Source organism: Grammomys surdaster, unplaced genomic scaffold, assembly GCF_004785775.1.
Source record: "Grammomys surdaster isolate TR1022 unplaced genomic scaffold, NIH_TR_1.0 310, whole genome shotgun sequence".
In the NCBI taxonomy this organism is placed as follows: domain Eukaryota; kingdom Metazoa; phylum Chordata; class Mammalia; order Rodentia; family Muridae; genus Grammomys; species Grammomys surdaster.
The window spans coordinates 2,545,294-2,571,155 of record NW_021604729.1 but is presented as its reverse complement, the minus strand read 5'-3'; the positions used below and the strand labels follow the sequence as shown (position 1 = coordinate 2,571,155).

General features: G+C 46.3%; 1 protein-coding gene across 1 annotated transcript; it reads left to right on the top strand.

The window, feature by feature from the left end:
* Positions 1–2,614: 2,614 nt before the first annotated feature.
* On the top strand, positions 2,615–19,883 carry Slc22a8 (solute carrier family 22 member 8). The gene is made up of 11 exons (XM_028777550.1): positions 2,615–2,718; positions 3,340–3,696; positions 13,840–13,943; positions 14,440–14,594; positions 15,087–15,255; positions 17,012–17,135; positions 17,322–17,437; positions 18,318–18,532; positions 18,851–18,959; positions 19,095–19,298; positions 19,385–19,883. Exons 2-11 carry the CDS (start codon positions 3,364–3,366, stop codon positions 19,464–19,466), a joined length of 1,611 nt encoding a protein of 536 aa, XP_028633383.1. The 5' UTR covers positions 2,615–2,718; positions 3,340–3,363; the 3' UTR covers positions 19,467–19,883.
* Positions 19,884–25,862: the final 5,979 nt, after the last annotated feature.

Genomic DNA, 25,862 nt, shown 5'->3' with positions numbered 1-25,862 from the left:
CCTGGCCCCCAGATGAGATGAGGACAATGGACAAGTCACACACCCCTGATGAGACCTGACAGATGACAGAGGAACCTGAGCTCAGCTTCAGCTTAAAGGAGACTGAAAGAATTTAGATATCAATGAAAGAAAAGAAAAAGAAAAGGAAGAAAAATCTATTTCCATGTCCCAAATTAAAAATGCATTGAATGTGTAAGATTTCTTAAGTACATAATTTCTTTTTTTAAAAAAATCAGTTTGAACACATTAAATTTAGGATCACAGCAGGGGCATCCTGGGACAGAAGACAACAAGGACAAGAGTGAGTAAGAAAGGTGACAGAGGTGCTCATTCTGGCTCTCTCTCCCCCACCTTAGCTGGAGCACCAACTCTATTACACACTTGATGTAGAGATGCTATGTACTCAATAGACCATGTACTCAATATGCCATTAAATAAGAGGTTTCTGATGCTTTGCTTTTTTTTTCCAAAGCCACTTTAACTAATGAGGAAAAGAGGCCCAGGAAGAGGTGATTTTACTGAAGGTTATACAAGTCCATCATGCACAACCCTCAATAGCCTTGATTCAGGATCAGGAACCCATGCACATCCGCTGGGGGCCGGGGGCACTACCCGGATACACCGGCCCCTCACTGAGCTGTTGGACTATGTATACTCTGGCTCAACCCCAGCAGCCTCAGGGAAATCACCAGGCGCCTTTAAACAACATCCCACTGGGACAGGAACAGACAGACAACCCAGGCCAATTAGGAACTAGAAAAGAACATCTCTGTGAGGGTGAACACCCAGAACAGGGGGTTAGCTGTAGCAGCCCAGCTTGCTGCAAGCCTCCCAGTCAAAACCTTCCTAAAACAACCCTTTGGCGGCCTTGGAGTATAATTTAATCTTCCTTTGATGACTCCAGATCTCACTCTGCCTCAGGCCACTTGGAGAACAACAATAATTGCTGAGTCCAGGTGGTAAGCAAGGGGGGTGGGGGGGGGGCTGGAACAGGGCTCATCAGCTGACCTTGCCTTGTGGTAGAGGGAAGAGTTAGCAGGCACTTCAGCAGGATCCCAGCCCTAACTTGGAGGCTAGATACCACCTTTAAGAAAGGGTCCCAGGAGGACAATGGGAGACCTCAACCAAATAAAACAGAGAACCCCAAGTGGGCCCTTCTCTGATCCCCCCTCAAAGCAGGTGGAATAGGGAACCCCCCCGGGGTCCCAGGAAATAGTAACAGTCAACTAAAAGCAAGCCAGTGACTTAAAAGGCAATGGAGGTTAACCAATTTTGCTAAGAAAGAAGCAGACTTCATAGAAAACTCTGGTTCAAACCAGAAGTTCCAGCGAATTCTGGTAATCCTAGCACTTGAGAGGAGGCTAAGGCAGGAGGATTGCTGTGAGTCTTAAAGGCCAGTTTGAACTATATAGGGGGAGGAAGGTGGAGAGAGGAGAGGGAAGAAGAGGAAGAGAGGGAGGGGGAAGAAGAGGAAAAGAGGGAGAGGGAAGGAAGGGAAGAGAAAGGGGAGAGGGAGGAGGAAGAGGAAGAAAAGGAAGAGAGAGAGAGAGAGACAGAGACAGAGAGACAGAGAGAGAGAGAGAGAGAGAGAGAGAGACAGAGACAGAGACAGAGAAAGAGAAAGAGAGACAGAGACAGAGAAAGAGAGACAGAGAGAGAATGTGTGTGTTTAGATGCTTAACAGCGGAAATGGACTTGAAGCCACACCCCTGACCTACTTCTTGCTGGGGACCCTAAGCTAGTTACTTAACTTCTCAGTTTCCTGACTGACAATGCTAACAGTAGGACCTGCCATAAGTGTGACAACCAAGCTTCAAGTTGTCTGCTAGACCTTGTCTTAGACTTGTCTGTAAGAGAAAAGACTACCACATACCACAAAACTCCCTGCCCAAGTTGGCTCTTGGGAGAGACTGAATGTACTTAATTCAGTTTGTGTTGGCTTGGTAGAGTTTTTGTATTATATAAGAAATGTATATTATTAGGTAATTAAACCATACTCATAGAAATAAATAAAGCTATCAGGACCGCAGAAAGAAGCCAAAGAGCAGGAGAGGCCATAAGTTCACTCGTGTCTGAAACTCAGACAGTGATGGTCCTGGCTTTTCCAGGAGTCCAAGGCATGGTACCTCTAAGACCATAAGGACCAGTGCTTGGAACTTTCTGAGTGTGCCCTAACATTCTCCACGAACCTACTCAGAGCCAGGCAGGAAAAGATGGTACATTGCAGGAACGCACGCTGCCTCTCACTCCCAGAAGCACCTCTCTCCTCAGTTGTTCTCAGCTCCAGGTCCTCTGAAGATCAACTCAGAGGCTTTCTGGACCGTCAGACCTGAATCTCTTTCCAGATTCTCTCTTAGGAAACATGCCCTAGGCCACTAAGCCCTTTGTCCAGCCAGCAGCCCTCTAGGCTCAGCCATACTCCACTCCCCAGCCCCCTCTCCACCCTGTCAACAGCCTTGGCTGAGGCAGCCCTTTCAGGAGAGCTGGGCTTGGTGGGTGCACAGCATTCTCGCTGCCGGATGTTAATCTTCCAAAGAAAGTCAAACATTAGCCCAGGAAACAGCTTATGCCTTATATAAGGCACCCCAGGGGAGACACAAACAGCTTGTTAGAGCTGAGCTCTCCTACCACAGCAGCTGCCGGACCCTAGGACAGGACGGAGCACAGGCCACCGAGGCATCCATCTCCAACCCAACAGGATCCAGCTCCAACCACCAGGTGAGATGGGATTGAAGGCCCCCAAGTCTAGCACCCAAGAACACCCAAAAGCCAGGCCCTGCTTCTTCACTGTAATGCTGTAATTGGTCAAATCCCTAATGCCTTCAGGGACCTGCTTGAACTCTTCTGATACTCCAGCACAGGGGACTCACCCCAAGGAACAGCAAGGAGGCTTTGAGCTTGAGGAGATCCTTCCTAGCCCACATGAAGCAATCAGGGATGTGTATTTTCCTTACCCTCTCCCACATCCAGCCCGTGCAACCAACATCCAAATCTGGACCCTTGGTCTCTACTATGTGGCCCTGTGCATGCACACCTATGACCTATAAGCACAGGTCTACATGCCTGCATTCACATGACCTTCACGGTGCAATTTAAATGTACACATAGCACTGCATCGACACTGGTATTCCATATCCCTCCATGAAACTGGGTACATTTTTATGCACACACCAGAGCCCCCACATCTTTACACATGCACACAAGCATGTCTCCACACATGTGTTCTCATATATGTAAATAGGTACATCTTTATGCATGTGGTTTTATAATGCTCCACAGGCTTACATATAACACACACACATACACACACCTCTTCTTGGTCTGATGCCTTGCCTACAGTTTTGATTCATCTTGCCTAGTGCCATGACCTTCTCTGAGATTCTGGACCGTGTTGGAAGCATGGGCCCCTTCCAGTACCTGCATGTGACCTTGCTGGCCCTCCCAGTCCTCGGAATAGCCAACCACAACTTGCTACAGATCTTCACAGCCACCACCCCTGCCCACCACTGTCGCCCGCCCCCCAACGCCTCCCTGGGGCCCTGGGTACTCCCCTTGGACCCATATGGGAAGCCTGAGAAGTGTCTCCGCTTCGTGCATCTGCCAAACGCCAGTCTTCCCAATGATACCCAGAGAGCCACCGAGCCTTGCTTGGATGGCTGGATCTACAACAGCACGAGAGACACCATTGTGATAGAGGTATGTCTGGCACCCTCTCTCCCTCCACTTCACCTTATGTACTTCCACACTGTGCAGCACTTGTGGATAGAAAGGACACAGGGGCCTAGATTTCCTGGGATTGAATGACAGGGAACTGGGCAAAGAGGAAGGATCCCAGTGCTAATGCACAAGAACTGAGTGGCTTGATTCGTTCATGCTCAGAGCCCAAGCATTCCTTCAACAATCTACAGCATGGTATTGTGCTCCAGTGATTCAAAACTGTACAGTCTCTCCTCTTAGTCGGGTGTTATATAGCCTTGTTGAATGACTCATTACCTCATGCTATACAGTGACCTTGGACTGTGATCTTCCACCCTTGGACTGGTTGTAGGGACAAGAAAAGAGTAGCTTGGGAAGAAACCACTCTAAAGAAACATCCCTGGAGCTGAGATTAGAACAGCATGCAAAGGGTTAACCAGATTAGAAGAGGAACATTCCATCCTGTGCAAAGCTTTGCAGGACTAGTGGGGCGGGGAGGCTGGGTAATAGAGGAATCTCACACTGCAAAGGTTGAAAGGCTCCTGGGTAGATCCAGAGGATGTCAGTCACCTACATAAGTGTCTTTATGGCCTCACTTCCCAGTCATCCTTAAGGAGTGGCTGATTCTCTCACCTATCATTTCCAGGAACTAGAGTTAAATCAAATCCTTCAATGAACTGACAGGCCAGTCAGGAGACTGTGACAGGAGGAAGATGAGGAACCTGGAATTGGAGTTTGCTGAATGTCGACTGACTGCCAGGCACATTCGAGTGCTCTGCAGAGCTCTCTGGTGTGTGGATGTGTACAGCTGTCTTTTTGCTGTTGAGGGTTAGGTACTCAAACCCCAGGGAGAGAAGTAACTGTTTAGTGCCATGCAGTTTCAGAGCCGGATTTTAAAGCAAAATGCCCCTTAGTATAAAGTTCAAGGGAAGCCTTAGCCAAAAGATCCCAGGGAGACTTCATAAAGGGACACCCTGTGATCCCCACAAGCACAGGATCCAAACATTGCTTCATTAGAAGACCTTTGCCTTGCAAATACACTCCCGGGTTACCACCCTATGGGTCTCAGTTTCCTGGAATCCCAGGGAGTTCAGTCCCTTTATCTCCATTTCACAGATGAGGAAATAAAGGCCAGCCCTGACTTTCTTCTGTGGGCAGATGTAGGATTTGAATTCAAGACTATCTATACCATCTATATAATTATCTGTATAGTTAACAAATATTTATTCTGTGTAAAGCATTTATTATAGAGCAATGTTCTCAATGCCTTGCAAATATTAATAGTTTTGAACTTTTGACAGTTATAAAGTAATTAGTATTCAAATCCCATCTTTCAGATGGGGGGACTGAAACCCAGAGAGCTGACAAGCTCGCTCAAAGTCATACTATGAGTAAGTGGCTTGGGTCTGAGCATGAGCCCTGGGCACCAGAGCTGTGCTCCTGAAGAGCACGTATGTTACGTTCATATCCCCTAGACTACACCTCTTCCCTGAGACATCCGTTGTTTTTCTCCTCTGTGCCAATCATGGTGCTCAGAATACATCAAGTATCCAAAATATTAGGCACGTTGGTGTTATGGTGCAAAATGCTGAGGCCTCAAAAGGCAAAGAAGCCATTAGCCTTCCAGATGCTTATCATCAGAGGGGACATGGGTACCCTGTAAGTCTCTGCATGCTTCGTGAGACAGGATTCACTGCTGTGTCCCCAGCACCTGGAATAATACCTTGCAAAGCAGGGGGATAAATTTTTGTGGAAGGAATAAATAAATGCTCTGTAATATTAAGATTCTGAAAACCCACCAAAGAGATTTCTAACCAGCACAGTGGTAGGAGGTCCTAGAGGGCTTGTTGGAGTTGGACATGCTTGTTCTGAATATAAAAGAAAGGGAGAAGGAGGGAGTGAGTCCAGTGCAGTCTGGATATGAAGCTCAGAATGCTAAGTGTAAAGTCACCAGCACATAAAGACTGAAGAACAGAGACATGGAGGCGACTGGACACAGGACAGGAGGGAGAAGCAAGAGGGCCTAGTGTGGTTGCTGAGGCAAAAGTGTGGCCTCTCTAGCAAGGGATGAGGAGCCATGAATGCAATAGTCTTTAAGAAAGAGTGTGGCAGGCTCAGGTGACCTTCTGAAGAGCCTCGCTCTGTGGAACAGAGTGGCCCGTAGGGAGAGTTTTAGCCTAGCAGCAGAATAAGCTGGGAATTGAACTGTGTAGGACTCCAGGATGGATGTGGCAGGGAGATGGAATAGTGGATTCAGACATCAGAGAATAGGGAATTGGAATCTGTGGGAGGTTAAGAGCAGATAGGAAATCAAAAATGTGCCCATAAGTTTCCCAACATATGCATGACTTGCTATGCACTTGGGAAGATGGTGAAAAGGAATAAAAGGCACCACCCATCACTTCCAGAATCATAAAACCCAAGGAACAAACAGCCTAAAGGAAAAGGTGGACATGATGCCTCAGGCAGGAGATTGAGGCCAGCCTAGGCTAAATACTTCCAGCCCACCCTGGAATAAACAGGAAAATCCTGTCCTGAAGGTGAGGAGAAGGTGGGGAAGGAAGAACTAAAGAAAGGAAAAGGCAGGTTTATCAGGAATAATGAGATGGTCTCAGCAGGAACATGGTATGTGAGTTCCTAGGTACCAGATGGGCATAGGTGCACACAGGAGTTTATTTAAATCCTCACAGCCCTGCGACTTCCACCTTGATAATCCTGTTTGCATAGATGAGGAAACGGAAAGATAGATCACTAGCCAAGGTACCACATTCACATAGGGTTAAGTAGAGAATTCAAGTCTCTAAAGTAGGACTCCAGAGGCCATGCTTCTTAAGGCTACACAGACCCAACCTGTAATCCATGAGATTAAACATCACCCCACTGAGGGAACTGAGTGGTCTAACTTGTCCACAGATGTTCAACCTCATCCTACAATAACTCCTCCAGGACAGGGACAGTATCTCTCCCACCTATAACTGCCATCACAGGACTAGGTATTCAGTAAGTGCTTAAACAATGTTAAATGCAGGATAAGCTCCATTTGCATCTACAGAGACATTGCTGACCCCTGGGAAACAGCTTCCTTTCCAGGTCACTCCTCAGGTGGGCTCCTGGGAGCCATGCCAACAGCAGAGGTTAGGGGGCCTCATACCCAGTCAAGCTTCAGTTCACCTCTGTGCCAACCAAATTTCCAGTCACCATTCCATTCTTGAGATGATATGAATCTGCGCAATGCAAGGGATCAGCACATCCTCAGGGGGCTGCTCCCTTCTCCGTGTCAGACCTCATTAGCTCTGCGTTAAGCTATAATTCCCTGAGGACCCTGCCATGCCGACCCTATGCGAAGGGTCTCTGCCCTCCCCATCCACTGGAACATTAATAGCCAAACCCAAATAGCAGAACAAACACAGAGCATTCTGATCTTCCGAGTTCATTCAGCCATGGCAAATACAGGTTCTGTGTGCTTAGGGTAGGGTAGAGTGGAGTTCTGCCTCCCATGTGAGAGAGGCGATCAAGACTTCTCAGGAGCTTTAACTAGGACATCAAGAGGAAACAAAGACCTTTCTTTTATGTCTGAAAGGCATGAGAGCCTGCTGAACCCTAGATTCCCTGGAGTACAACTCATATACACAGAAGCTCAGTCGGTAGCTCTTTGGGCCTGAGCCCAGCCTCAAGTGAGCAGAATGCCCCCTACTAAGGCCCCTGGCCTTTCTCTCTGGGCCTTGGACCTTCCTGCCCTACTCCCAGCACCACAAGAAGCCCATGTTCTCTACCCCAGGAGAACCCTCGCAGGGCCCCTGGTTAACCACCTCTGACCTCCCCCATCCTCCTCACCAAACGCCCAGATTCAGGACATTTATCCATCTGTCTCTTGTGTTCAGCCTCAGTCCTGCTTTACATCCCCACTGGCTGCTTGCCACTCTGCTTCAGGTACTTTCGTTTTCTACCTCTTTCTCAGCCTCTGATCTAACTCCCAAGTAAGGACTTAGGATTTCACTCTGGCTACATTTCTCACCAACCTGAACCCAGTGACAGCCACTATGTAAAAAAATCTCCTGATCATCTGCACAAGAGGGTGCCTACAACAATTCTGTAATTCCCAAAATTCAAGAGCTCACTCAGTGGACACTCAGTGTGTGCAGGCCCCAGAGCTACTGCTTTGCTTTCCAAGCTTTTTGCTGTGAGCAAGTCAGGTATTATCCTTACCATTCTATAGGAAGTGGCACCAGGCTCAGATCCAAGTGGGATCCTACACAGCTGTGATGGAGGCCAGGAGAGCCTGACTCCAGAACCATGCTCTGTCTATCACATCATAAGTCACATTGGACATATGACAACAACAACAATAATAATAATAATGGTAACTGTAAGTTGAGTGCACAGTGTCTTCCAGATTTATGGCTAAATGTTTTTCATTCTTTAAATAATTCACAGATCCAAGAAGTAGGTACCACGTACCTACAGATACAGCTGAAGACTCTGACCACATAGAAGTTAAATATCTGTTCCAGGGCTGGAGATATGGCTCAGTCAGTGAAGTGCTCGCCACTTAAACATAAGGACCTGAGAGTCATCCTAAGCACCAACATAGAAAAGCTGGTTGCAGCAGTTCTAGTCTGACATTCCAGCACTGAGGAGGAAGAGACAGGAGGAGTCCCTGAGACTAAGTAGTCAGCCAACTTAGCTGATCACCAGCTTCATATTCAGTAAAAAGCCCTGTCTCAGAAAAATTGATGGAAAGCGGAGAAAATACCTCTGGCTTTCACATGTGTCTGCACACATATATACACACACAAACATGTGCACCCATATGAGTGTGCACTGGTGTGTACACACACACACACACACATACATGCAATCTATCCCAAAATACACAGCTCCTAAGCAACACGATTTGTTGGATTATAGGCTCCTGAATGGCTTGTGGTGACTATCATCCAGTCTGCTCACCTTCTGAGAGACTTCCTGGTCACTCTTCTTGCTGCAATAACTCTAAACCTGTATCTTTGGACCTTGACCAGCCAGCCTGGAGGGTTCTGACCTTAACGCAACGCCACAGTTAGCTATGCTATCTCACAGAACAACAGCTCTCATGTTTAAGCTTTCTTTCTGGCAGCTCGGGGCTCAGAACACAGTACACGGTGAGACATCTGGGAACTGTAGTCCTGGTAGAGGACATCAGTAGATCTTACAGACCTGAGCTTGAGTCACTGCCTTGAAATGAACCAAGCTATGCTTGAGCAAGCTAGCTCTCATTGGAGCCACAGGTCCTTTGTGAATACTTAGCAGCACCAGCTTTGTGATGCTGTTCTTTCATGGCTTGCAAAGCTGCTTCTCGAGCAGAGTAGCCCTTCTCTTTCTTCCCTACCATCTTCCTGCTAGACTAGACCACGAGGGAAGGAAGACAAGGCTGAGGTTTCTGTCCTTTTCTTCTGGAACCAGCTCCTTGGGGCTTAGTTATGCTATAAGACTGGGAAAAGAAATCCAATATATATAAGACTAGGCTGTGAGGAGAGAGACTGTAGAACAGACAGGAGCTGATGGGAATTGCAAACCTAGGCCATACCCAGGGCAGAAGAGGAGCACTAAGAAGCCAATGTCTGGTTTCCTCCAATTAGCATGTTACCTTTCCCTCTTCTGGGCCTCATCAGTAAAAGTGTGTTTAATAGCCAAGCACTGTTTATTTATTCATTCATTATTCATTAAACAAACACTAACATGTATTATAACCAACTCTTCTGACAGTTGCCAGTAAAGATAGCTGAATAAGAAGTAAAGTGAAATGTCTTCTGCCTCGAGAGGCTACAGAAGACAGGAGAGGACAATAAGCAGATGAGCAGTTAAGATGCTTCGTAGTGTGTACCCTGATGTCAGTAAAAATAGCTGGGGAGACAAGGAGCACCTTAGCTACACTGGGAGTCAGACTTCTCAGACGTCACTCTCACACGTGAATTGACCACCCAGAGAAGCCCTTGATGCTCAGAAAAGATTATTAAAGGACAGGCAACATTCCTGAGTAAGGGATCGTAACACATGAAAAACAGCAAAGAAATCATTCATTTTTTATAAACTCAGAGTAAAACATGATTAAATCCAAGGGCTGCCCAGCCTTGGGAGTCTCAGTCAAAGGCAGCACAGAAAACATTCCTGGTGTCTTGAATATTTGAGCCTTCTGCTATAGGCTATAACAGGACCCCCTCAGGGGCTTTTCACAAGGAGTCCCACAGAAAGCATCTAGGATGCTGTCTAAAATCTTCCTCTCTCAGAAACTTGGGGTGCCTTTAAAAAATCCAACCTATTTGCTCTACACCCTGCATCCCTTATTTGTCCCAAATCCCTTTCTCATCACCACCTATCAAGCCAATAGATGTTTCACACACAGCAGAATCACAGTTTATTCATTTCCAGCAAAATTCCCCAAATCGGGTAGCTTAGAACAACACGGATTTTATTATCTCACAGATTTGGAGACTAAAATTCCAAAGCCCACAATCAGTATGTTCTCTACAAAGGCCCTACAAAGAGTCCTTCCTTATCTCTTCTAGTTTCAGGTGGTTGCTGGCAAGCCTCAGCATTTCTTGGCTTACATGTCCACTACTCTAGGCTCTACCTCCATCCTGTCCTGTCTGTCCTTCTCTTCCTCCAAGGGTCCACCCTGCCCAGTATGGCCTCACCATAACTCAGCTAGTTGTATCGAAACAACTTCATCTCCATTCCAGGAGGTTATAACTTCAGTGTATTCTTTGAGGGAACACAATCAACTCATAATTGTTGCAGGTCTCAGACCTGCTCTCCACAGTTTGTAGAAGAAAAAGGCAGGAAAAAAAAAAAAAACCTCCTTGGGCTCTATGGTCTCTCCCCACACTTTAGTGCCAGAACACTCTTGGAAGGCATTTGTAGAGAACATTCTTCACTTCATTACACAAGTAATTCAGGATGTCTGGAATGAAGAATGTGTGCTGGGATTAGCAGGAGATTAGAGTAAGCAGGTTCACCAGGCCAAAGCATAACAGGCCTTAGAAACCTCTCAGCAGGGGAATGAGTATCTTTACCTAGCCAACCAGAGGGAATCAGAAAATATTCTTCACACAGTAAAAACCTAAAAGCCATTCATGTCACTGGAGAAAGAGTGAGGAAAACTGGTCATGAGCTTGTCACAGTAATCTGCTCTGAGACTGTTTTCTCCCTTGTAAAATGGGAGCATAGTATGGATGCTGTGAAGGTTGAAGAAATTAAAGTATAGAAAAGCTTACTTTTAGGACAGTGCCTGGTACAGTGATCCCTTAGTAAACATTGGCTGTCACTACTCATTCAAAGGCAAGATAATGAGGCCTACATTAAGGCAATTCTGATGAAATAGGGGACCTAGTTTATATTTCCAGAATCCTCCTGGCAGTTCACAACCATCTATCCATAGCTCCAGTTCCAGAGGATCTGAGATCCACTTCTGACCTCTGGAGGCGCCAGGCACACATATGATGTATATACACATATGCAGACAAAACTCTCATACATATATGATTAATAAATCTAAAAAACAGACAAATCAAGATTCAAAAACAAATATACTGGGTGTGGTGGCACATACCTTTAATCCCAGCATTAGTAGGCAATGGCAGGTAGATCTTCTGGTGTTCTAGGCCAGATTTGTCTCTGTGTTCCAGACAGCTGGGGCTATATAAAGAGATGCTGTCTCATATATATATGTATATATGTATATGTGTGTGCGTGTGTGCGTGTGTGTGTATATGTATGTATATATATGTATATATACATACATATACACACACACACGCACACACACATTAGAAGCTTGAGGATCGAATGACTGTGTGGTGAAATTGGGACCTCTGAAAACACAGGGTCAGCGGAGTTTTGATCTGTGTGAGACAAGAAGGAAATCCACTTCAGCACAAATCAGTAGTGGGTGGGTGTTGGTTCAAATTTCTAGAGTCTGATCCTGGACAGTTTATTCTAGGCATATTTAAGTACAGTACAATTTTGGAATTTTTTTCTCTGGTGACAATTAACTCAACCTTGTATGCACAATAAAGATTAAGTAATGACTACATCTAAACTCTTTGCAAAATACATGTGATCTCTTCCATAAAAATGGGTTCTATACCTTGACTGAAAAACAATGCTCAAGATAAGGGTTTAGGGCAGTAGTTCCCAGCCTTCCTTTAATACAGTTCCTTGTGTTGTACTATGTCCCAACCGTAAAATTATTTTGTTGCTACTTCAAAACTGTAATTTTGCTACTGTTATGAATTGTAATGTAAATATCTGATATACAGGATATCTGCTATGCAAGCCCTGTGACAAGGTCTCCTTTGGCCTCCAAAGGGGTCATGATCCACATGTTGAGAACCATTGGTCTGAGGAGAAGGAGTGAAACAAGCCCAAGTGTCTGGGGAATCAGACGTGGCCTGGCCCTACAGATAGCACAGGTCACCAGGTTATCAACTCCATATATTCTCAGCCTTCTGGTGGAAAACAGGTTCTATATGTCTTCCTTTGAAGAGATAACCCTGCATGTTTAACATTCCTGGATTCTCTAGTGCTTATCTGTGAGCACAAGGACACTATGTCTTCTACAGGATGGGAGAGAAGGGACGGAGTCAAAAGAGGTACACAAGCATGCTCTTATATGTGGAATGAGGACATTGATGTGGAGTGGGCACAGAGAAGCTACTCATCAATGGATACATGTAGTAGCAGTTTTCTTTTTCTTTTCTTTTTTTTTTTTAAGGTTTACTTATTTTATGCATGGGAGTACACAGTCACTATCTTCAGACACACCAGAAGAAGGCATCGAATCCCATTACAGATAGTTGTGAGCCACCATGTGGTTGCGGGGAATTGAATTCAGGACCTCTAGAAGAGCAGTCAGTGCTCTTAACCACTGAGCCATCTCTCCAGCACTATACATTGTAGCTGAATGAGAAGAATAAGCTTTGAGTTCTATTGCACAATGGTGTTACAATGGATTGAATATAAAAACTAAAAGAGGAAACTTTAAATGTTATCAGCACAAAAAATTATGAATTAGGAAAAGGGATGGATAAGTTTCCTTAGCACAGTGTATTCATTCCACGTATATCAAAAACATGGCAGTGTTCTCTACACATGTAACATAATTGTGACTTCACGGATTCAAAGTCAAGCAAATTACAAAAAGCAAATATTTTTAAAAGACAGGGTTGTTATTTTATGTGTATGGAACCTCTCGAAGAGTGAAATAACAAGTCCTGTTAAGTCTGAGATGTTTGTAGGATGTGATCCCAGGTAGTGTTTTCGAGTAGGCCACAGACTGGTGGTCTGAAGGCCAGAAGAGTGTGCTGCAGAAATTGATTTGGGCTCTTTACTATAAAGAATAATCTAAGCCTTAGAAATAGGTGACATTGTCTAGGGAAAGTTGATGTAGAGAAGGATCCAGAGGGAGTCCTGGAGAAGCTAGACAGGCTAGCCGAGGAAAAAGGAGCCAGGGATGAGGATGCAAAAAGGAAGAAGAAAAAGGAGTGAGGTGGGGGGAAGCTGCCAAGGGTCAGGTCAGGTCGGGATGCAGAAGGTCTGTGGCATGCATGACAAAGAAGCTGTGGTGGCTTTTTTAAGCACAACTTCAGTGCATTGGTCAGGGCAGAACTGAGACCTGTGTGAAGAGGAGGATGGGTGGCTACAAGAGAATCCGAGGGAATGTAGACAGGAAAACTAATGCAGAAAACTGATGGAGAAGCAAGGAGGAGGGAGAGAAAGGGAGGGGGGAAAGGAGGGAGAGGCCAGAAGATTAGACCCTGAGAGGAGGCGAGTTGAGGTCAAGGATGCAGGTGGAAAGTCTAGCCTTGGATACATGGGGGAAAGGAAGAGGCAAACAGTGCTGCAGGACACAGATGGACCTTCCATAGAAGAGGCTAAGGACAGGTCAACAGAACATCTAAACAGCCTTTGTAAACCACACAACAGATCATACAACCATGGGTCAAGGACCCAAGGAATCCCCACAGGCAGAAAGAACTGATGCTTCAGGGTCACAGACCATGCTCAGGTGGGCATGCGTGCATGGGGGGGGGTCGTGCAGGCTGAGCATGGCTGGGAGGACTGGACCCAATTGAACTGAGCTGACCCTAACATGCTTTTATTCAGTGGGACTTGGTATGCAGCTCCAACAAACTGAAGGAGATGGCCCAGTCGGTCTTCATGGCAGGCATACTGGTTGGAGGGCCTGTGTTTGGAGAACTGTCAGACAGGTGAGGCTTGGGAGCACATTCCACGCACTTCCCCTCTCAACTCTGTTCTACTCATGTACCCCAAAGAAGCAAACGCTTGGAGAGATGGGAAGGATGGACAGATACCATTCCCTTGCCAGGCCATAGCCTTCTCTTTGTCCCAAAGTCCTCAGTTGAATCATCTGGTCTAGCCACTCAGATTTTTAAACACAGTATTGTGGCTTCATAGTGTAAACCTAGGGCAGATGGATGGTTTAAAGCTATGTGGTCTTTTGACCTCTGCTCAGTCAGCTAAGCTGAAATGGAAGAAATAACTCATTAACTCAATGCCCTTTCTGCAAACTTGTTGGATAACAGCAATTACCAGCAAGGCTCTGTTGAAGGAGTTATATGCTCTACCTGGTCCTTGAGGAAGGATTGGGGGTTGCCTTCAGCCCTTTGCCCCGAAGCCTGCAAAGTCACTCAATTTGGCAGATGCTCAGGGCTAACCTGGCCCTTCCTCTCTTCTGAGCTGCAGGTTTGGCCGCAAGCCCATCCTGACCTGGAGCTATCTCATGCTGGCAGCCAGTGGCTCCGGTGCTGCCTTCAGCCCCAGCCTCCCTGTCTATATGATCTTCCGATTCCTGTGTGGCTGCAGCATCTCAGGCATTTCTCTGAGCACCGTTATCTTGAGTGAGCCACAGTGGGAGCCTGAGGAGCAAGGGTTTGGGGAGCACCAGCCAAAAGCTGAGAGAGTAGGTTTGATTCAGCCCAGAGACCCTACCTTTGATTTCTCAAGATCCTTCTAAATTTAACAACAATCACAAGCATAATGTAAGCAGCTATGAAGCTGTAGGACTTGCCCTGGGTCTGGGTACTTCACTAGGCATCTGATCCTATGCAGCACACACTCAGAAATGAGTGACAGATGATGGAGTTGAGGCACAAAGCAAGGGCAGTGACTTGTCAGTAGAAAGACATATAAAAAATAAACTGGGGAGGAGAGAGATCCAGGTTTAAGTCCTTGAGTTTCAGGTGCAATATCTACAAAGCGGTGATAATTGAACCCTTGAGAGCAGATGAAGTCAGGTAGCTATTGGAGGAAGAAGCTAATACCACTTCACAGAGAGGTGCCTGGGACCTGCCTGACAAGATTCTAATCTGCTCCTTGGGCTCCTCCCACAGATGTGGAATGGGTACCCACCTCGATGCGGGCCATCTCATCAACAGCTATTGGGTACTTCTACACCATTGGTCAGTTCCTTCTGTCCGGCCTGGCCTATGCCATTCCTCAGTGGCGCTGGCTACAGCTAACCACGTCTGTGCCCTTCTTCATCTTCTCCTTGTTGTCCTGGTATGTGGCCCTCTGATATTCTCCTCTATCCACAATTCCACCAGGGACAAATAAGGGTTCCATGCCTAACGTGGCTATCCAGCTCCATCTGTTCCCAGCTTCCTTCTGCCAGCCAGAGTCAAGGAAAGCCCTCCAGGGTTGCAAGGTTACATATTCTGAAGCACACTGCATGAGAGAAGTGGTGTGGGGAGCACGGGGGGATGCCGGCAGCTAAAGAAGGGGCATGAGATGAGATGGATGGGAGGGGGCTGGTCCAGCATGAGCACAGAAATCCAGGGAAGCCTCAACTTCACATAGAGGAGGATGGAGAAGCATAGAAGGTGTCTATGGGGATGACAGGACTGGCCTAAGTTCTATTTGTGAAGAAAAAAAATTAGTCCAAATACATGGACACACATGATGAACCTAAGGACAGAAGTTGGGAGGTGAGAACTATGCAGGCTAGAGGATTCTGGAGAAGAGATGTAAAAGATATTTTAAAAGAAGTATCTACAGAACTGAGAGATTTTCAGATTTAAAATACAAAAGAATACCCAAAGTAGAGTCTCAACTTGGAAATCTGTGAAAATTGCAGTGGTTTGATGAGAGACCCAGAGGAGGTTGCTCATTATCAACCCGCTCAATCCAAAGTCATACAGAAAAAATAGGAAATTAGCCAGTGTAACTCACTACTGAAGCTCCAGAAGCCAGAAACATTCCAAGGAAAAGCTATGAAACTTTGGAGTAACTATTCATAAACTATGCATAAGACCCCATTCTGGAGAGTAATTAATCTCATCTCTGATCTTTCTGGCATCTCTGTTTGATGGGAGCACTATTGTCCCTATTCAAAGATGAAAAAACTGAGGCTCAGGGAAGGTGACATGGAAAAGTACAGACTTGAAATGGAACTTTAACTAAGAAGCGAACATAGAACTGTCAGAGACAAATGGCAATCTGAAAGAGGGAGGGGAGATGGGACTGGAGTGGGGGCAGAAACATGTACACAACCTGGGGTGGAAGCAGACAGAGTCAGGAGACAAAATGGACAAGATAGTAAGCAGAATACAGTTGAGAGCTCAGTGCCCTTTATCCTGTGACATGGGGCAGGTCTCACTCTGAGCATCAAGATAAGGATGATGTTGCCCATTACCCTGTTTTATGGGGCTGGTCTACAGGAAGACTTGTTAACTGGGAGCCCTTATGTCTGACTATAACTCTCAAGGAGACAAGGCTAGAGTCCTGGGCTCAGCCATGAAACATGAGAGGAATTCCTTCATAGTCTTGGTGAGAGCAGGCTCATAGGACAGTCAAGGCAGAAAAGGAAGCTGTAAGTCCATGAAAAACAGATTCAGAAAGCTGGGAGCAGATATTCCATCAATGTCCATCCTCCAAAAGCCCTGAAAGAATCCAGATCAAAGAAGGTTAGAGAGATAGAGGCAAAAAACCTTCCAGCTTGTCCAGCCTCATGTATGCTACCTCCTCCCTAAGCTGCACTGGCCTCAGCCTAGGTTCTGGGGCTTTTAGCTAAGAAAGACATCCAACAAGAAACTTAGGTTGAAGGCAGAGGAAGGCTTTACGGAAGTGAGGGGAAAGAGTGCTGGATTTTGTCCTAGTGAGAGGCAGCCCAAAGACAAAGATGGGCCAATGTAAAGCTCCACAGAGAATGCTTTAGTTACCTCAGGTTCTCAGGGCCTCCGATCTCATGACCCCAGATGCAGATGTCTCAAAAGGGACTCTGGAACAGGAGCCACTATGTTTTGACTCTGGCCCCCAGGTGGGTACCAGAGTCCATACGCTGGCTGGTTCTGTCTGGAAAATTCTCAAAGGCCCTGAAGACACTCCAACGGGTGGCTACTTTCAACGGCAAGAAGGAGGAAGGAAAAAAGCTCACCATGGAGGTAGGTGGGGAGGGATTATAGCTGGAGCAGGACCATGTATCTGCCACTCTTGCCTCTGTTTCTTTGGCTTAGAACTATATCCCATCTGCTCCCTCAATGAATCTTCTAGAAGAACTAGACCTGAACCTCCTTCCCTTCCACCAGTGAGGCCCACTAATAGCACCCATCCTTCTCCTGTGTCCAAAGGAGCTGAAGTTCAACTTGCAGAAGGACATCAACTCAACCAAGATCAAATATGGCTTATCTGACTTGTTCCGGGTCTCCATCCTGCGTCGTGTGACCTTCTGTCTCTCTCTGGCCTGGTAACCTGCCACCTCTTCCTACTCATGCCCTGCAAAGGGCTGATGAACATGGAGGTATCCAACAGGTCAAAGCCTGGGGTACCTGCAAAAGAAATCAACAGAAGCCTCCTAGGGGATACTAAGTCCAGCTTCCATCCCAGAAGTCCCACATTTGGCTGAGAGGGTCCACCTCCCTATGAGGTAGCACTGCACCACACAGGACATATGCTCTAAATCCTTCAGGGCACATTCTAGGGATAGCTCTTTCCCCACAGTCAGCTACTCTGTCACTAAAGCCTTCCAGCCTAGCTCTGCCTTCTGGAACCACACAGAATAGACATGACCCTGCAGGCTGCTGACTTGCAAGAAGCAATTGTGTGTCTCTCAAGTTTCCTCTTCTGACTGATTCTACATCTTCCTCAAAATCTTTTTGTGACCTGGTTGTGAAACCATTTTCCATCCTAGCCTTCTCCAGGATCAAATTTGTACTGCACTTTGCCATAATTCTGAGAGAAGAATGGAGAGTTACCCACTCACTGTTCATGGCCTGACTTTCACCTTTGCCACTCTGGATGTTCTACTTCTACTGAACAAAAACAGATCACTTCCTTCCTCCTCTAGTTTCTGAAAATATCTCCAGTCCTGATATCCTATGGACTCAATCTTGGACAACTTTGCCATGAACACTCTAGATCTTGACCATGCCAGACATGACCAATCAATACCAGCACTTTCACTGAACTCAGACACAATCTCACAACTATACTCAAGCAGTATGTATGAATCAGTTATAGATGCCACAACAAACAAAATTATTTTTCATCCTGGTAATCCCTGGATGGCTATGGGAAGAGACATCAGCTTGGCTGGAGGTGCTGACCAATGCCTCTTTGTCTCTCAGGTTTTCTACTGGTTTTGCCTACTACAGTTTGGCTATGGGGGTAGAAGAATTTGGAGTCAACATCTACATACTCCAGATCATCTTTGGTGGGGTTGACATCCCAGCCAAGTTCATCACAATCCTCTGCATAAGTTATCTGGGCCGGCGCATCACTCAGGGCTTCCTCCTGCTCCTGGCAGGAGGGGCCATCTTGGCCCTCATCTTTGTGTCTTCAGGTGAGAGGTTACCCTAGGACCCTCTGGAAGAAGCTGCTACCAGCTGGAAAGTGAATTCTAGCTTTGTGAGCCCTCCTCCAACTCACTGTGTTGGCCTTGTACAGATCCCTATTTTCTGTAGGGCTCGGGTTATTCTTGCAGGAAACAATTCAGTGGGCCTACATAACAAAGCTTTCAGAGTTGCAGATGGGTTCTCACCTTTCCCTTTTCTTATGAGCTTCAGGGCAACCAAAGTACAAAGACAAAGTTTGCTAAGGATTGAGAACATTCAGGTGCTTGTGAACACTGAGGCCCATGTCCTAACCCCTTCCCATGCAGAAATGCAGCTCTTGAGAACAGCACTGGCTGTATTTGGGAAGGGATGTCTGTCTGGCTCCTTCAGCTGCCTCTTCCTCTACACGAGTGAGCTCTACCCTACAGTTCTCAGGTAGGTGATACGCCTGGGTCAGGGGCTAACAGATGAAATTGTAGATCCTCCTCCTGCCCTTTATGCAGGGATTCCAGGATTGTCCTTTAAAAGCCTTCTGCACAGGATGCTAATTCCTTCTCTGAACCCTCCCAGGCAAACAGGTATGGGTATCAGTAATGTGTGGGCGCGAGTGGGAAGTATGATAGCCCCGCTGGTGAAAATCACGGGTGAACTGCAGCCCTTCATCCCTAATGTTATATTTGGATCCATGGCCCTACTGGGAGGCAGCGCTGCCTTCTTCCTGCTTGAGACCCTCAATCGGCCCTTACCAGAGACTATCGAGGACATACAAAACTGGTGAGCTCTCTGCCTCTGCCACCCATGTCACCCCTTTGAGCAAACAAGCCAGAGCTCCAGGCTTTTCCTAAACTCTGTGTCCCTAGGCACCAGCAAACCAAGAAAACAAAGCAGGAGCCAGAAGAAGAAAAGGCATCCCAGACAATCCCACTGAAGACTGGTGCATAGGACCCCAGCTGAGAATAACAGAATCCTCTTTCCGGCCTTCCAGAGACTGATCCCAAGCAGGGCCCTTTCAAGGCTCCTCCGGCACCTTGGGGGTTGGGGGAGGTCTTAGGTGGGCCCATGCTCTTGGAACAAAGACTTCTGAGAGTTCAGTAAAGGTGTTCTACCCTCACCACCTCCACTATAGCCCACACCCCAGACCTGGCCTGCTCTCAGCTCTAGTTATATTCACCCTTGCACTCATCCTCCCTGCAACCCAGGCCCTGCCAATCTTCTATCTTCCCTTTCTGTATTGGCCATTTCCTCCATTGTCCCACCTCCATTTCCCTTGAGATCCCCTAGCAGTTCTAATGGTTTCCTCTTACCTTCCCCAAACTCTCCCCTTGGTGGGAAATTTCAATAAAACACAATGAAGAACTCAGGCTATGCTTCATGGGAAAGGGGATCTGCCGTGATGTGAACATGTGAGCACACATACATGTCCATCTGCACCATGTGGACATACAGATATGGGACTCAGCTACATGCAAGCTAGTCTGCTATGAGCACATACATGTGTCCTAATCTGTGCAAGTATAACAGACTACCACAAGCTGGATTGTCTAAAACAACAGAATTGTGTTGCTCAGAGTTATGGAGGTTCTGGAAGTCCAATATGGGTAAGGTATCAGGCATTCAGTGTCTGGCAAGAACCTTCGTACTGTGTCTCCACAAAGCTGGTTCCCTCCAGCTATTTTATCAGGCACCAATCCATTTTCTGAGAACAGAGCTGTGTTAACTTTTTATCACCGTGACAAAATACCTGAGGTAACCAACTTAAAAGGAAGGTTTTATCTGGGCTGTCAGTTCAAGGTTTTGGTCCATGCTCACTAGTTGCCTCAGAGCCAAGGCATCAGTAGCACTTCATCCTTCTCCCACGGTTTATATTCCCAAGGCCTGCTAATCAAATACTTCCAGAACTCTACGTATTAGAGTTTCTATTGCTATGGTAAAACGCCATGACCAAAAGCCACTCAGGGAGAAAGGTGTTTATTTCATTTCACAATGCTCAGGTCACACTTCCTCGATGTGGGAATTCAGGGCAGGAACTCAAGGCAGGAACTGAAGCAGAGGCCATGGAGGAGCACTGCTTACTGATTGCTTCTCTTGGCTTTCTCAGCCTGCTTTCTTATAGTACCCAAGACCACCATCCTAGGGGTGGCATCACCCATAGTGGGCCAGGCCCTGCTACATTAATCATGATAATACCCCACAGGTTTTTCTACATGCTATCCTTATGGAGGGATTTTTCTCAGTTAAGATTCCCTCCTCCTAACTTGGGTTATGCTGACCAAAAAGATTAAAAAAAAAAAAAAAAAAGCCAGGACACTCAGTTTGGATCAGCTCTCTATTCAAGCACTCAGCAGTGACTATTGAGACTATATAGGGCATGCCAACCTATGCTATGGATTCCCATTATCAACCACAGAGCTAATGACTGCTCTCAAGTATGTATTTAGAGATTTGAGAGGGTGCTTAATAAACATGAAAAGGATTATATTGTACCCTGCCTCCACCTTTCAGTGATTTCTCACAGGGATAAAACTTCAACCCTCTTACAAGCACACCAGAATCAGGCCTCCACCTGCCTCAGTCACTTTGGTTTTAACACTCGTTTTACATGTTGAGATTCAGCCTCCACTCAGCTTCTTTCTGCTCATAAACTGCCCCTGCCTTTCACTCAGCATTAGAATTTCCCCCCGTTGGGCTCTCACTGCATTTGGCTCACCCACAACTTATCTTGAGGGTCTCAACTTGTATAACTTCCTCCCAAAAGACAGTTCTGAGGCTCCAAAGCCTGGATTCGGTGCCCTGCAGATTATACAATGAATTGTGGTCACAGTTGCATCTTGGTGTAGATTTCCCCAGAAGTAGATCCCAAGACAAGGATTTGAATGAAAAGTAGTTTATTGGTTAGGAGAGTCAAGAAAATAAGCAATGTAGGAGTAGGTTTGATTGAGGAAGCAAGAGCCAGGAGAAGAGGGAGTGAGAAGGCAGAAGGATCCCTCTGCTACCCACCCCGAACCCCACTCACACCAACTGTCACCCAGCCTCATGGGAAACTCAATTCACACTTGGTTTGGATGCAGGAGTCTTCCTTGCCAACCTTTAAACAATTTGGAGCTGGTACCCAGGATCAGCCACACTGATCTTGGAGACCTGACTTTTACTGTGAAGTTATCAAGTTTCATTTTAGAACTTGACAGCTACTGATGGATTTCAACCATAGAGCTTGAGAGTAACTGATGATGGGGCCAGCAATGCCTCCCCTTGGCTTCACCTGATCTCCACGGGACAGAGAACTGGGCTCAACATGTGTTGTGTCTTATAAAAATAAAGAGAGAAGGAATATGTTTGGTGGAGGTGTGGCAAGGTGTGGAGGAAGGGGGTGCCTCTGCAAGTCCATGCTGAAGCATCCCTTCCCCCGAGGGACCAGCCACAGGACGACGGTATAGTATAGAGTAGCGTTTATTCGGGGCATGGGGAGAGGAGTTGAGAGGATAATAGAGACAGAGAAAGGCAGAGCGGGGTGGGGGGAGAGTAATGGGGAGAGAGGCAGAACAGGGGGGAGAGAACAGAGCAATAAGGCAAGAGAGGAAGGAGGGGGCCAGCAGCTCCTTTTATAATGAGTCAGGCATACCTGGCTGTTGCCAGGTAACTGTGGGGCAAAGCCTAGACAAAACGCTAACAGTGTGAATCACTGGCCTCTACCTCCTGCACATTTATTATCAGTCCAGAATTCAAGATGGCTCCTGGAATGCCCTAGCCATGACCCTTCCTGCACCACTCCAGGGTATTTATTGCTGACACACAGTGAGGGAAAGAAAGATGCCCAGAAAGCTCTTTCCCTTGTTGCTGTCAAGATTCAGGGTGAACACTGATCCCTATTCCTCCTCCTCCTCAAGCCATCAGTGCTGTTCCTCCTGCTTCCTCCATTCCCTTCTGTCTGTCCCTGAGCAGGGACAAGTGCCTCAGTGAATTGCCACCCTATACAGAGCGCCCTCTGCATTACTTCACAGGTGAATGATCTCATATCTAGTTTATGAGGTTTGCTGTTTTGTTGAGACAGGGTCTCATGTAGACCAGTTTGGCCTCCAACTTGCTGACTAGCCAGCTGAGGATGATCTTGAACTTCTGATCCAAACTGCTGAGATTGCTTATGTACCACAGTGCCTCATGTTATGTGGTTCTGGGAATTGAACTCAGGACTTCCTGCATATTAGGCAGGTACTCTATCAGTGAGCTACATCCCCAGCTCAAATCTAGCTTTGAAACAGCGGTTTTGGAAGGGCTTATACTGCCTGCTGGCTGGTGTAGCCAAGAACAAGGCACAAGGTTCACTTTGGTCCTGAAATTTCCGGCTCAGATGATGGCAGGCAGCTGGAGTCTTCTGAACTCTCCGGGTCATTTCAACTCCATGCTTCTAGAACATAATTTGAGCCAAAGTGTCTTCTTTGATCTGTAAATTATTTACTTGAAAGGTGTCACAAAGTAATAAAAATCACATGTAGTCCCACACTTTGAATCCCATTGACTTAACAGAATGTAGTTATACGAAGTCAGCACTTATCCCAGAAAAATCTAGCCTATGTGACAGCAACTCGAACAGTAGGGAGAACAAAAGAGTCAGAAGAACTGAGTGTGAGACTTGCAGTATGATCATCGGGCAACTGTGCTCCTGTCTGAGCCTCAGTTTCATCTGTGTCTGTTTTCAGCTGAGTGACAGCTCTCAATCCCAGTGAGAAGTGGTTCTGCTAGGGGGAGGGGGAGTGAAGCTTCTGCCCATATCCAGACCCCAGAGCTGACACCCTCCCACAGAGAACAACCAGAATTTAAGCCAATGATCCACTTAGCACAGAGGAGTCCCATCCCTGAATTTTTAATGAACCACAAGATCAACAAGGGACAGTCCCCAGATCTGAAAATCTTGGGATCTTGCCACAGTTCAGTTCCTAGAGTCTCCAATAGAGGCTTTTATAGACTCAGCCAGACTTACGACTGGTCAGGAGCTGTGCTGGCTAGTTTTCTATCAACTTAGAACAAGCTATGGTCATTAAGGAGGAGGGAACCTCAATTAAGCAAGTGCCTCCATAAATCGGGCTGTACACCAGCCTAGATAGCATTTTCCTAATTAGTGATTGATGAGTGAGGGCCCAGCCCGCTGTGGGTGATGCTACACTCTGAACTGTTGGGTTTGCTGCTATAAGAAAGCAGGATGAGCACACTATGAGGAGTAGACCTGTAAGCATCACTCCTCCACGGCCTCTGCATCAACTCTATCTCCAGGTTCCTGCCCTGGTTGAGTTCTTGTCCTGATTTTCTTAAGTAATGGACTATGATTTGGAAGTGTAAGCAAATAAACTCTTTCCTCCCCAAGTTGCTTTGGTCATGGTGTCAATCACAGCAATAGTAACCCTAACTAGGAGAGGAACTGAGAAAGACATTCTTATCCAGAGCAGGATTAGGCACAAGCTTGGAGAGGAAGGGTGCTTGCAGGAGAGCGCCCCACTACCCTTGGCACTCTGCCTACTCCTCTAGAAGAGCACTAAGTCTTGGCAGGGAACTGACCTCACAGCCTCTAAGCTGTTTGTCCAGCTGTCCTCGCCTCCCCAGGCCACAGGTTCTTATATACCTTGGCCTGGAGAATGTATCAGGCATCTGGACACCCATGGAGTCCAGCTAGAATCAACACATGCAGGGAGGGGGAGGCTGGGATGAATTACAATCTCCTCTGGGTCTCTTCTCTACATACAAAGCTAGCTTACCTCCAAAACCCCTTTAGCTTGGCAGAAAATACCCCTAGAGCCACAGTTAAGAAGAGTTTCAACTCTGGCCATAAGTAGTAGCTCCAGGCCTATAATACCAGCACTGACTCAGAGAGTCAGGAGTTTGAAGCCAGCCTGGGATATATAATGAGACCCTATTAGAAGAGAAAAAGGAGGAAGCCAGCTTTGAAATTAAGACCTTAGTCTAACACCTCATGTGTCTGAAAACCTCAGTAGACAATAAACCCCATCCAATTTAATGCATAAAACTGCAGTCTGCATAAGCATAGTATCTAGCTTTTTTTTTTTCCTGGTAAGAGATTCTTTAACCACGAGTCTCATCAAGTCGAGGGTACTATCAGACTTCATTCTGTAGCCAAAACTAATCTTGGAATATTGATCCTCCTGCCCAAGGTGGTTTTGAACTCCTGGACTCAATCTTCCTGCCTTGGGCTCCCCAGGAGCTAGGAACTACAGGCACAAATTTGCATACTTGGACAAAGGCTTCTTTAAACTCTGCCTGTGTTGGCTCACTTAACCCTCCAAGAACAAAATTAAGGGGACATGAAAATCATCCCAATCTTCAAAGAGGTAAACAGGAGTTATGACTTGCTCCTGTCACACAGTATGAGAATATGGAAAAAGGATTGACTCCAGGATTCGGTGTTTTACACCAAGATGCTCCTTACAAATCAAAGCCATAGAGTAGCAGCCTGCCCTCAGCCTCCTCAGTCTGTGATCCAACCAATCGGATCCAAGAGAAACATCCAATTAGTATTCAACACTGCCTCCGATTGTGAGTAACCAGGGCTCACGATCCAAAAACTGTTGGAGGAATTCAAGTCAGGTCCTAAACTTGAAGCTAAAAATAAGATAGGTTCATGCTCATTTATGAAAAATTAAAATTAGGTGAGCAGTGGTGTCTCATACCTTTAACCACAGCACTTTAGAGGCAGAGCCAGGTGGATCTCTGGATTCAAGGCCAGCCTGGCCTACAGAGTGAGTTCCAAGACAGCCAGGGCTACAGAGAGAAACCTTGTTTTGAAAATAATAGAGAGGTAGCTCAGTGGTTAAGAGCATTTGCTACTCTTGTATAGGATCCCAGTTCAATTCCCAGTACCTACATCGTGGCTCACAGCTGTCTGTAATGCCAGTTCCACAGAATCTGACACCAGATTAGTACCAGGCACACATATGGTGAACAGATACATGCAAGCAAAACACCAATACATATGAAATAAGTAAAATAATTTTTAGAAATAAAAAACACAAGGGAAAAATTAAACCAAGACAATTAAAGGAGGAAACAGGGGCCAGTGAGGTGACAGGTAAAGGCTTGCTGCCAAGCCTGATGACATGAGTTCAATCCCCAAAGCCCATATGGTAAAAAGAGAGAACCCACTCCTACAAGTTATCTTCAGACCTCCATGCACAAGTCATCACACACACACACACACACACACACACACACAAAGATAGATGGATGGATGGATGGATAGATAGATAGATAGATAGATAGATAGAATAGATAGATGATAGATATGATAGATAGATAGATAGATAGATAGATAGATAGATAGATAGATAGATAGAT

What these genes read in the sequence shown, in the direction of transcription:
- Slc22a8 (XM_028777550.1), top strand. Translation starts at nt 3,364, where the DNA reads ATGACCTTCTCTGAGATTCTGGACCGTGTTGGAAGCATGGGCCCCTTC. An exon ending in GAGACACCATTGTGATAGAG is followed by an intron (nt 3,697 to 13,839) that starts GTATGTCTGGCA and finishes GCTTTTATTCAG; the next exon opens with TGGGACTTGGTATGCAGCTC. An exon ending in GAAAAAAGCTCACCATGGAG is followed by an intron (nt 17,136 to 17,321) that starts GTAGGTGGGGAG and finishes CTGTGTCCAAAG; the next exon opens with GAGCTGAAGTTCAACTTGCA.